The following is a 12,306-nucleotide window of genomic DNA, read 5'->3' on the forward strand; positions in this document are numbered from 1 at the left end:
TCCTCTCTTCACCAACTTCCTTCCTGCTCCAACTGCCAAAGCTCGAGGCTGAGCGCTGACAGCAGAGGAGGACCCCGGCCACAGGCGCCGCTCGGCTGGTGAGTGCGAGGGGAGGGCGGGGGGAGCGGGGCAGCCACAGCGGATCGGGCGCACCCCCCGCCCGCTCCCCGCCGGCGCCGCGCAACTTTGCGCCTTTGTTTGTGGTGGCTGGCGCCGGTGCCCGCTCCTGCCCAGGGCGACGGGCAGAGCCCGGGGAAAGTCAGGCTTTGCGCTGCGATGGGGCGAGGGGCGGCGGAAGGGAAGAGGCCCCGCGGTGGCGGTGCCGTGTATCCCGGCGGGCTGGTGCACGGCGCTCCCCGGGCACTGCGCTACCCTTCTGTCCCCGCACCCCGGGGTGGCGTGGGGAGGCCAGGGCTGGGGGCGCTGCTGAGTCCGGTGCGTTTCTCCCCCATCACGGAAAATTACTTCCTCCCTGCTAAACCCGCTTCCTGGAGATAAGCCCTCGGCCGGGGGTTGGTTTGGAGGAGTGATGGGCAGACGGAGGGGAAGTAAAATGCTGTCCGTCTGACACCCGCTTTTATGCCCCGTGGAGGCAGGGGGGGACCAGGAGGTGCCCACCATCCACCTTGTCACTGCACCCTCCCGCGGCAGGTGCGAGGGCAGCTGCCCATGCACGGCACCGGCAGAGCCCAGCTGCGAGACGCTCGCATTCTCCTCAAGGCATGRTTCCTTCCTTGCCTCCTGCAGCCATCTGTCTCCAGCAGGGATTCCTAATTCTGCCCTTGCCCTCTCCCTGCTGTTTCCTGTGTGCTGCCGGGCCTCAGAAGTGCAGGTGACGCAGGACTGTAGGCTGGGGCTGCAGGAACACAACAAAAATGTGCCAGGGCAAGACACAAATCACACAGAATTCTCCTTGCATAGAGCAATGTAGGGTTAATTTTCTCATTTTAATGAGGTTCTTGGTCTGAGTGGGGGGGGGTCCACATTAGGCCTTGACCTGGGCAGTGGCACAGAACCTCAGGAACCCCTCAGGAACAGCAACATGCTCTCTSTGGGGTAGCAGTGGTGCCTGAGCTCAGGAATGTGTCTCAGCTTGCAGAGGCGACCAGCTCCAAAGCCGGAGCAAGCAGAGGCAGGAGCCGCTGAGATGGAAGCTTTCCTCTTGGTGACCGCCTGCCTTGGAATTTGGCAGGAAGGCAGTGCCAGGTCCATGGCTTGGGGAAAAACGCCAGAACRTAGTCTGATCGGTGCCATCCTGAGACTCCTGTGAGCCAGGGCTTGTTCATTTCAGACAGCCTGGCTGGTCCTGTTCTCTGCAGGATCTTGCTGTTGGCACGGCAGGTTGTCTGTCCACCTTTCTGGGAGGTTTTCAGAATCTAAAAGCATTCCCCCTCAACTGAGCCACCCCCACCGGCTGGCAGGGACAGTCTCTGCGGCATATGTGATGCAAAGGGAAGGTCTGAGGGATGAGGAGCAACCAGCTCACCTGGTCCTGGTGCTGCCTTTTCTCTGCTTGTGGACAGAGACATCTCTTTGCATTTTCTGTGTCTGTCCCTCTGCTGCGATAAACCACAAGATGTGGATGTGGGAGGACGGGGSCAGGCAGGCACCTCTGCTCTGTGCTTGTGTTGGGAGCAGATGTGACCTGGCATTGCAAGAGAGTTGGGACAGTGCTCAGACCTGCAGCTGGAGCCCRAGTGGAAGGCAAGACTTGGCAATGGCTGTCATGGCTCGTCACAGCCTCTTGCTGTGCTGGAGTGGACTGGCACTGAGGGGATCATGAGACTTTCTGAGGCAGCTGTGCTGGGGCCACAGAGTGGTGGGGCATCTGTAATTGTTGCTTTCAAGAGGGAGCTTTTGGTTTCCTTTCTCACGAGGAYGAGCTCAAGGGCCTTTCCTGCGGGCCTTTCCTATGGTATTTGGGTACTGCACACTCCTAGAACTGGGCATGAACTGAGCCAGGGTTACTCAGCTTYTAGGACCTGCTCTTTTTCCTGTTTGTTTGGGTTAAGATTCCCTTTTATTTCCCAGCTGCCCACTCTGCACTAGCTCCTCACCACAAAATTACAAAGTCGTCTTGCAATGTCCGTTTCCCATTAGAATACCTGACTTAATCTTCTTGTTCGTGTGCTGCTCAGTCATTCTCTGTCCCTTGAAACATGCCAATATACTTGATTATATTTCTTCCCTGCACTGGAATTGTTCTGGGAGGTCTGCCTGCTACTTAGTGTTGCCTGATAACCACTTGCTGATTTACCTTGAACAGTTGTTTTTTTCTTTTTTATCTTTCTTTTCTTTTTTTTTTTTTCTTTCTTTCTTTTTTTCTTTCTTTCTTTCTTTCTTTCTTTCTTTTTTTCTTTCTTTCTTTCTTTTTTTCTTTCTTTCTTTTTTTGTCTTTCCTTTCTGTTTTAATGAATGAAAAAGTTATTGCATTAGCTTCCAGTTTAACTTTTGGGAGCAGGGGTAAATATTAAGGCCACAGCTTAAGAGAAAGACAAATGATTTGTTTGGAAAATTGCAAGTAAGYGAGCAAAAGGGGACTTTTTAATAGGGACAGTCGCAAAGAAGCATGAGTGGAAGTGAACGGAATGATCTGTGTAGCTTGGTCAAATCCTATTGCTGCCAAAGTACAAGGAATAGCTCGGCCATTTGTGACAACTACCACTGTTCCAGGGTACTGCTGAGTTTTTCAGCCTTTCTCTGAAGGGTGGAAAGGTGTCTAGGACCACGTGTCTGGCTCCACAAGGCAGGCAGCTGACTGAGGGGGACCTGGCACAGCATTGCTTACCTCTCCTGCCTGTCTCCTGTTCCCCCATCCCATGCTGTGGCTGCCCATTGGTTGCTATTTCCCTGTCCGTGCTCTCATTTGGGATGCCCCCTTTCTGCCGTTCAGCGGTGCGTGTCCCAGCCGTGCTGACTGCGGCTCCAGCTGTCCCGTCTCCATTCCGAGAAGCCCTCCTGGAGCAGCACGGTTCTGCATGGCTGTTCTGTGGTCACCACCACGCTTCCTTCCTCAGTGGGAAGGAGTCCTGATCAGTGCTTTCAGTGAGCTGCTAGTAGGAGCACACGGAATGCCAGCAGATAGGCTATCCTGCTTCCTTGAGAGCTTCAGCTGACTTGCTAATCTAAGGAAGTGGCTGTCAGGTATTCGATCTTTCCATGAAATGTGGCTTTTAACCCATTATGAGAAGGTGAATGAAACATTTTTATTTGTGTATCTGTGCTCCAGTTCGTGGCAGTGGCTCTTTGTTCGAGATAGCTGGTGTGCGCTGAAACCTTGTAAGATGGCTCGTAATTGCAGGGTTGCCAGCCACAATTGTGCTGCAGAGTGGCTGTAAATCACTCTGGTTTCAGCCTCTGCTCCTGCACCTCCTCCCTGCGAGGGAAGAATGGTGTAGGTCTGCGTGTGCGCGTGGTGCCTGCAGGGAGAGAGGAGCGGGGGGTAGAGTGGGATCGTGTTTGAGCCAGAATATCAGCACGGCAGGGTCGGGATTGCAGCTGATCACCGTCGCCATTTGCCTGTAAGAATCCTGCTGCCTTCGRCACTGGGTGGGTGCCTGCCTGTCAGGGGGACTGAGCCACACTGTGTCCCTGGGGACGCCACCCCCACCCAGAGCAACCTCATTGACTGCCCCTCTTCTGTTACCCAGACCAAGTGACCATGACTGAGAAGACCCAAGAACCTCATGTGGAGGAAGATGATGATGAGCTGGATGGGAAACTCAATTACAAACCTCCTCCCCAGAAAACACTGCAAGAGCTGCAAGAGTTGGACAAGGATGATGAAAGCCTCGCTAAATACAAGAAGTCCCTGCTKGGAGATGGACCCGTGGTAGTAGGTAGGCTGGGGCACGCTGATAGGGAGGGACTGGGGAGATTTACTGTGACAGTGTGCTGAGGGGATGAGGCAAGGTTACTTCAAAGAAGAGAGATCTTGTTTGACCAGGGACATGCACTGCTTTTGCTGGAGGACTGGGGATGGGCAGGTGGAGAGATGCATGTAAAAGAAGCACAGAAGATGCTCTGAGTGTTGGGTGTTATGAAGATTACTGGGGAGTGCTGGCAYTGGAAAAGGACTTGTGGTGGGAGATGTGTGGGTCTTGGAGGACTTTTGAGGGGTTACGAAGATGAAGGGACCAGCCTATGCTAAAAGGGGGTCTTGTTGCTCAGAATGATCTTAAGAAGAAAGTTTTCTGTAGTGAAAAGACCTCCTCTAGGTATTGGGGTGGAGGTCAGAGGGAYCCATGGTGAGGGACTGGGCTAGACGTGTGGTCCTGTTGTGCTAAGGAAGCCTGGTGCTACTGGGTKCTTCATGAAATGCAGTTTCTGTGTGGGAAGGCATCCCTGTTTCTTCAGTGTCATTCCCCTCCAATTGCATTTAATTTTGTGAGCTGACCGCCTCCCTCTGACTCTCCTACCTGCAGACCCTACAGCCCCCAATGTGGTGGTCACCCGACTCACTCTGGTGTGTGACTCCGCTCCAGGACCAATCACTATGGACCTTACAGGTAGGCACAGGCTCTGCCCACAAAGGGGAACAAAGGCCCTGGCATGCTCCAAGTTAAAAGAGAGTTTGTCCTTGGGATGCTACAGGGGGTTTTAGAGGAACTCTGAGCATCTTCGCCTTGTTTCTTATTTTAAGGTATACACATGAATAAAAAAGGAGATGTAACATAGGAAAATGTCAAGGGTCTTTTTCTTCATCCAGACTGCTCTAGCAGCTCCTGGGTTTCTCCTGGCRTCTCTGCTTACTTCCTTTCAGTGAGACTTCATGAGCACAAGGGATGTGCATGCATTTGGGTAACAGGCTGTATTGAAACTTCAGAATCACGCAGGACTGCAGTTCCGGGTCCTGGAGACATGGGGAGAGAACCTTATATGGGCTTTTCTGCGGAGAGAGGAAGCTGGGCCTGGAGGCAGAGGAGCTTCCTGTTCGCCCAAAACCACACAGAAGCCTGCAGGGCCAAGGCAGCCTTCCAAGCTGGGCAGGAGCTGTGAAACATGCTCCTCTCACCCAAGCCAGGGCTGGGCATTGATGGAGCATACACGCACTCCTGCATATGCTCAACAACAAGTCTGTGCATAAACATCTTTATATATGTATGCCCAGAGCTGTGTTTGTTTAGGCAGTATCTGCTGTGGGCACAGACACATACAGCCAGGCATTTCTGTGCATTTGGTCGCACAGCGCACTCTTACACAGATCTCTGTGTACTCATTTTACAGGTGCCATCCTTTGAAGGGACACTCTCCTCTGACAGCAGCCCCACCCCCATCTTGCCCCCTGTGCATGGTCTGTTCTTGCTGTGACAGCTCTAGCTGATGGCTTGATCCTCTCCTTGCAGGTGACCTCGAAGCACTCAAGAAAGAGACCTTCGTATTAAAGGAAGGGGTGGAATACAGAGTTAAGATCCACTTCAGAGTGAGTTGTGTTCCTCCCAGTTGCTTCTTATCAGTTGCTGAGGCCAGTCAGTGGCAGTCTATCAGATAACTGGAGCTAGGCAGCATGCCTGCCCAAAAGCTGAGCAGTTGCAAAGTTCCCCTAGCTTCAGGTGTTGTTCTACCCAACAAGGGACTAGGTATTTCTGGGAAATTGCTTCTACTTGCTCCCCCCTTGGAGGAAGTTGATTTCTGTTTGCTCACACTGATAAACAACAAGTGGTTTAAAAGCCAGCTGGGTAGTTTTGGCTGAGTTTGGTTTTTCTTTTTACCACTGGAAAATCTTTACTTCACACTAAGTGGAAATGAGCAGGGAGGAGAAGAGAAGAGAGAATGGCTATTCATGAAGTACCGATTCAATCAGTATTACTGGGCTTCATGTGCTCATAAAAAAGCTGTAATATTGTAGCATTTGGCTGAAGTTAYCTGAATTCTTCCAGGCTGTGATACACCCAAATGGGCTCATTTCTCCCTCACTCCCATTTAGCAGTGTGTCAGCCATTTTTTCTGTTTACAGCTGAAAATGAAACTTGGCCATGCTGCAGTGTGGCATCCAGCACTGAACTGTTCCTCTCTGCAAATGCTTGCTTCAAAGCTGGGCTTGGAAGGGAAGGCAAAAAGGGAAGAAAGATAATTCTCCTGAGACAGGCGAGGGAAGGTGTTAATATTGTGGGTCCTGTAGRTCAGATTTTTCTTTTTCTCTGAGGCTTGCTCCCTAAGAGATTAATATTCCCCAGTGCACTCCCCCAAGACACCTCCAGCTCTCTTTTGTGCTATGAAATATTTCCATCTCTGTCTGAGATGTGTTGACCGGGAATATCTGAAGCCAAATAGGTTGTTTTAACTCCCTCCCTCATGTTCCATGAGGTTGATAAGGGCTCACACTGTGTGAATTCTACCCTGTGATGTAAAAGAATATGTCCATCTTGTTTTCAGATTGAGTTGTGTACACTGCAGGAAGGCCCTGTATGCAGGAGGGGGCATCATTGGATACATCCAAGTTATTAATGGGAGATTTGAGGAGAGGTTATGAAAGCTGTCCCTCTGTCTTTTGAGAAGAAACTTGTCAGCTCCCCATGGAGCTTAGAGGGCAGCTGGAAGTGTTCAGCTAATCTTGCCCACCTGTTTAGGCTGAAGGGATGACTCTAGTTATGCATGTATGGTTTTCAGTATGAAAATTATTAACTGGGAGCTCCCTGCTTCACTTTTCTTTGTCCTCATCAGCATGTTTTGAGAACCTGACTGATGTGCTCCAGTCAGCTTCAAAGTTGGCAAAGGGTGGGGAGGTGCAGGAGATGCACAGAGGATGCTGTAGGTGTCCAGGTACCTGTGGAGAAATTGTTTTAGGGACCTGTATGATGTGCTCTATGCTRAGCCTCTCTGGTGTAGGGGGCTAAGATGGGAAGGGGGAAAATCATCAGATATAGAAACAAAACTCTTCTCTTGACACTTACTTCTGGTTACTTCTTGCAGGTAAACAGGGACATTGTGTCAGGACTGAAATACGTGCAGCACACCTACCGGACAGGGGTGAAGGGTAAGTAAGAGCCCTGCATGCTGTGCACACCGTTGCTCCTACCTGTGTGATCCCTCTTCTCCAAGAAGTGTTCCTGCAGCTCTGGACTCGCACAGAGGCTCCCTTGGGTCTGAGTGCCACCCTGTGCTCGCACCGACAAGGGTGGGATGCATAAGCCTCCACTCTGCCTCACCCAGGACAACTGTTTCTTGTTTTGTGGGAACTCAGTATGAGCCAGCTTTGCTATCTGTGTGCTACACCACTGTCTGCAGCAGCAGAGTCCACAGAGACTCTGCTTGGACATTTCTTGCCACAGATTTCCTCTCCATACGGAACTCTTCTCCTCCCCTCTACCCCCGGTACGCTGGCTCAGCCTGTGTGGAGCTTCCCTCCCTCTGAATGCCCTTCAGAAGCACTTGGTAAAATTTGGACCTGCTCTGTGAAGCTTCCCGTTGTGTGCAGGGCCCTGTGTCTGCCCAGTGCTGCTCTGCCTGGACAAGGCAGAGGAAAGCCCCGTTTTGCACACACATGTCCCACATGCATTTTAATGTGCAGCCACCTCTAAAGCTTCAGCATCCTGTTCAGCCCATGTAACTGGTGTCTGCTCCCCAGGAAAGAGGAGTGGTGGGAAATCGAGGTAGATCTGGAGCCATGCCCTGGGTGTGCTCCTGCCCACCTAGCAGCACATACATATGAGGGTGTACAGACTGAGTTGCCTGTTCACCTGCCCAGCCATCCATATTATCCTTCCAGCTGTCCTTACACTTCACTAACCTACTTTTTCCACTGATTCTGCTCTCCTTTGYTGACATGTACTGTCCCTTTCTCTCCCATCTGCTTTCTGCTCATGGCTGCTTCTCTCCTTTATCATTCCCCATCTGAGAGGYTTATTCCCTGCGGATTGTTTTCTCCTAGTGGACAAAGCCACATTCATGGTTGGCAGCTATGGGCCACGGCCAGAGGAGTACGAGTTCCTGACACCTATTGAAGAGGCTCCTAAGGGTATGCTGGCTCGAGGCACCTATCACAACAAATCCTTCTTCACGGATGATGACAAGCACGACCATCTCACCTGGGAGTGGAACCTGTCCATCAAGAAGGAATGGACAGAATGAGTTCACCCAGTTTGCCTTCCCCCTTCCCATCCCCTTGCCTCCTGCACCAGTCTCCAGGTGGGCCATGCCCACCACGACTCCTTCCTGCCAGCATGGCTGACCAGAGCCCCGGCAGCCCTCCCTGTGGGTGCTGGGGCTCTGTGCCAGCCATGGTTGACGCACAGCCCTGCAGGCGACCTTTGCTGCTTCTTCTGATACTCTGAAAATAACCCAGCCGTTCTCAGCACCACCCCATCATGACACCATAATGGGTTAAATTGGGAAGCATCTCCCTCCCTCTCTCCCAGTACTTCCTGCTGTTGTCCCCACCTCTCCTGTACCAACTCCGGTCCCGGAAGTGCCTTTTCTAGGAAACAAGATCACCTGGCAGGGCGGACTGGTCCCTGGAAAATCCCTGTCTTGAGTTACACTTGCCATGTGCTCTGACTCATTGTAAATGGTTACTTACCTCCCGTGATGGTCTCCTGGTCTGTATCTGGTGCCCTACCCTGTTAAAATCCATCCTTGTGCAGGCAATGCCAGTCAGGGGGAATGCAGCTAGATGCCGTAACAAGAYTTCAGTGTCCAAGAATAAAACCAGTTTCTTTCTTCTTTTCTGCATGAGTGTCACATTATTTTCTARAGCATGTTTTTCAGTGATGTATGTATGAAAAATGCATTATAGGAAGGCTTAAGAGCATATTTCACCAGGGAAATGGCCCTCCTCCTTCAAAACATCAGCCTTACTCCATAAGCAAATTATTTCAGAACTGTTTCCTTCMGGGATTTCATGAATCCTTTGAAGCCTCAAAGTCTGGGCTGTGGTGGGGATAGACTCCAGGGGTAGACAGCCCCCATTTCTCATCCCAGATGGCAACTGAATGAGCCAGGGAGCTGTAACATACCCTTCTCAYGTTTAACACTTACCATAGCAGCTGTTCCCCAGAGCTCTTGCAAGAGCTGTGTCTCCCCGTGGCTGCCTGCTCGCCAAAGACAAGGGAACATCAGCCTCTGGGATCCAGCACCTGCAGAGGGTTGTTCTTAACCCAGCTGGGGCAGCTGGTCACAAAGGCGCAGGGCAGCTGAGATGTCCAGTGCTGCAGGTAAGGACACTCCAACGGCACTGTTGGTACAGCTCTCTGAGCCTGGTTCCTGCTGAGCGGGGAGGGGCTTTCTCCAGCCAGGCAGTTATCTCAGGAGCTGAAGGCTTTGCCCTGGGCCAGCTGCTCGATTCCCACCGCCCTAGGAGAGACTGTAGGTCCCCAYAGCAGCTGACGTGTCCCATGCTGAGCAGAGGACCGGAGCAGGGTGGCATGGCGAGAAGGCAAGCTGGTACCATGGGCACATYCGTTYTCCCATGCCTCYTTGTTATCCTGCTTACCAGATGCTCCCCAGCATGGTGTGCTGGAGGTGGTGACTCTGCATCCCACAGTAAGTGAGCTTTCTTCCTGCCACAGGGAAAGGCTGGGTGTGCTGCAGGGAGTCTTCCTTATCCAAGGTATGCTGCACAAACATKCTGAGCTTGCAGGCAAGGTGTGCAAGTGAGCTTGTAAGGTTGGGATGCTTGTGGGGGTGTGTTGGGGGACCCTATTTGAGCTTCTCTTTGTCTACACTCGGCCCAACCCTGACCTTTGCTCTCCAGGAACAGCCAGCACCGCAGAGAAACCTGTCCTGTTAAACAGCGTCGCAGATGCTGAAGCCTTTGTCAGCGGTGCAGAGGTGGCAGTCATTGGATTCTTCCAGGTGTGTTCACAGCACCTCCCTTCTGCCAGTTGAGCCCCATCCCACCCTGATGAGAGCACAAAGCTGGATGTAGTGTAAACACCTGCCAAAGGCAGCTGTTCCAAAAGGTGCTGGGGCTGTGACAGGCATGTGGAGGGATTAGGTGATGGGTCACAGAGAGAATACAGGGAATTCTGTCTGTGCCTGGAAACTGAGATRGAACAAGGGAGGAAGGTGAGGGAGGCTGTAGGAGCCCTGGAGCAGGAGAAYGGGAAATGCTGCAGGGGAAGCAAAACAGAAATGTGCATGGTAGAGAAACAGTGTTGGTGAGGGTGAGTGGGAACATCAGTTATTCACTGTGGTCAGCAAGGGCCGAGCAAAGCTCTGCCTGTGCTACAGGGATGAGGAAGCCAAGTCTCAGGGAGAAGTGGTAGCGAAAGTGCACTGAAGTCCAAGAGGGTTTGGRCTCAGGCTGCAGCCTTCTTGTAGGGAGGGTGCAGGCATGGTCTCTGTCTCACTGCTTTGTTCCCCAGAGTAGATGTCCTTGAGATCTCTTTTTGTCTAAATTCCATTGAATTCAAAGGTGAGTGACRGGTACATTTCCCTTGCTCCCAAAATGGCATGAATATTTTTCCTYAGAAAATAAAGAGAAAACATTTATCGAATTACAGCACTATAAAACAAAGGCCTCTTTGACAGAATCCTTATTTTTTAAAGTCCCCAAGTTGCATCTTTTTCCWTGTTTTCTTTGAGCTCTGTTCTGCTCTTCTGCCGCCCACACACTGCCTCATGTCACAGAAGGCTCCAGCCTTTCAAAAACAAGTCCTTCTGCAAGTACCTTCCTCCTTCTGCCCTGTGCTGGAGCTGGAGGGCAGTCTAGGCAGGGCATCGTGGTCTTGATATAGGGCAGTGGCATCTCAACCCACCACGGAGGGAGGAGCGATGGTGCTCCCTGTTTCACTGCGGGCAGCAACAAGTCTGTGAGCGCAGGAGGCTTCTGCCCCAGGGGCTTTGTAAGCACTGATCWCAGAGCACCAGCCGCCTGGACTGCGATGCCCGCAGGCAATCGGAGCTCCTTGGGGGTTGCTCTTGCAGCGCTAAAGCTGTGCAAACCCCGCCAGGCAATCTGCGCACGCAGAATGAAGGTACTGAGACGCCTCCTTCCCCGAGGGTAGCTGTCCGGGCTTCTGGCGGGGCTGTACCCAAAGCCTCCTCCTGRGCTACATCAGGGACGTGGCTCCTTTTGTCCTGTGCCACAGTGACCTCCGGCTGCAGGATTTCATTCTCCAGAGCCAGACAGGAGGCTGCTGCCGTGCAGCCCCAGCTGCCAGAAGCACGAGGCTGCAGCCAGCGACATGTCGGGCATTCAGTGCCTGAAGCATGACGGGGCTGCATTTGAACAGTAGATAAAGACGTATGTGTGCCATGAAGGCTTGGCCCTCTGCCTGAAAGTATATTCATCCAAATAAGGTCCATGTTCTCTGTTCACCATGAATTATTTCTCTGCTGCAGCCTTTCWATTCACTGCAGTACGTGGCTCGGCAAGCTCCCGGTATAATGAGCATGGCCTCCGTGACTGGGAACAGCATGTTGTGATGGAAACACAGCACACTGCTCCAGAAACCCYGCGTGTTTCTGTGAGAAAGGGCCACACTTGGCCTGATTAAACCCCAGGTTTCCCAGGAATGCTGCAAAACTCAGTGAGATTATTCTCACCCTAGGCTTAACCACTCAGTTTCACCAGTGCMGTGTTGATGTACTGGCATTTCCAAAACAGGTCATGAGAGATGTTTTTCTTTGGAATGAACAAAGAATTTTGTTTTCCATTCTCTCTGGGCTCACAAACAGTTGAGCTGACAGTTCAAACTAGAAAGAAAAACAAACCGATTACCAAGCAGAGACCATGTCTTAAGAATTTATATCCAGTAAATTGAAGTATCAAAAATGCATCACTGAAAAGTTGGGAATGGGAATAGCAAGGAAGGCTTTAATACAGGCAAAGGCTAGTGGTGGTTAATGTTCTCTCTGCAGGAAAAAAATGAACCTTAAAGTGMTAAGAAATTGCACATTTCTATCCTTTGATATACCTGCATTAGCTAATTTTTGCAGGATACATGTAAGGTATATTTTTTAAAGGAACCAGGACACTTAAAATACAAGYTTTTCAAAACTGTAACCCATTGACTGTAGAATCAAGGTTACTTTAAAAATTGTGTTTATATATTTATTTTATACATACACACTTATATATACATACACATACACACATACATATGTGTACATATATGTTTGAAGGTGCTACACCTATATTCTGGGTTTGTCCCCTCCCTTTCGAATGTCCAAAGGCTCAGCACCATCCTGGGGCGGTCCCCTTGAGCAAGTGGGTAAGCAGGGCAGGGTGCCCATCCATAACTAAACGGCGACTGTGGCTCGGCACCGGAGGGTGGGCTTGCGGCCCGCAGCGGGCGGGTAGGGGCGTCTGGGGCGGGATGTGTGGGGCGGGGGTGTGTGCGGATCCCGGAGCGTCCCGCCTGC

The 12,306-nt window shown here is 51.5% G+C and overlaps 2 protein-coding genes across 2 annotated transcripts in view; both read left to right on the forward strand.

Annotated features, from left to right (window-relative positions):
* The first annotated feature begins 10 nt into the window (after positions 1-10).
* On the forward strand, positions 11-8,664 carry ARHGDIB (Rho GDP dissociation inhibitor beta). The gene is made up of 6 exons (XM_057386315.1): positions 11-98; positions 3,651-3,839; positions 4,425-4,508; positions 5,346-5,422; positions 6,913-6,976; positions 7,871-8,664. Exons 2-6 carry the CDS (start codon positions 3,662-3,664, stop codon positions 8,068-8,070), a joined length of 603 nt encoding a protein of 200 aa, XP_057242298.1. The 5' UTR covers positions 11-98; positions 3,651-3,661; the 3' UTR covers positions 8,071-8,664.
* A 710-nt stretch (positions 8,665-9,374) lies between these two features.
* The window catches only part of ERP27 (endoplasmic reticulum protein 27), a 20,281-nt gene continuing 17,349 nt past the window's right edge, over positions 9,375-12,306 (forward strand). The window contains exons 1-2 of the mRNA XM_057385395.1: positions 9,375-9,480; positions 9,692-9,792. Coding sequence (XP_057241378.1) covers positions 9,387-9,480; positions 9,692-9,792 — 195 coding nt within the window. The 5' untranslated portion in view covers positions 9,375-9,386. The remainder of the gene's footprint in view (positions 9,481-9,691; positions 9,793-12,306) is intronic.

This window comes from Malurus melanocephalus, unplaced genomic scaffold, assembly GCF_030028575.1.
Source record: "Malurus melanocephalus ecotype Western Australia unplaced genomic scaffold, MMel_1.1 scaffold_16, whole genome shotgun sequence".
NCBI lineage: Eukaryota > Metazoa > Chordata > Aves > Passeriformes > Maluridae > Malurus > Malurus melanocephalus.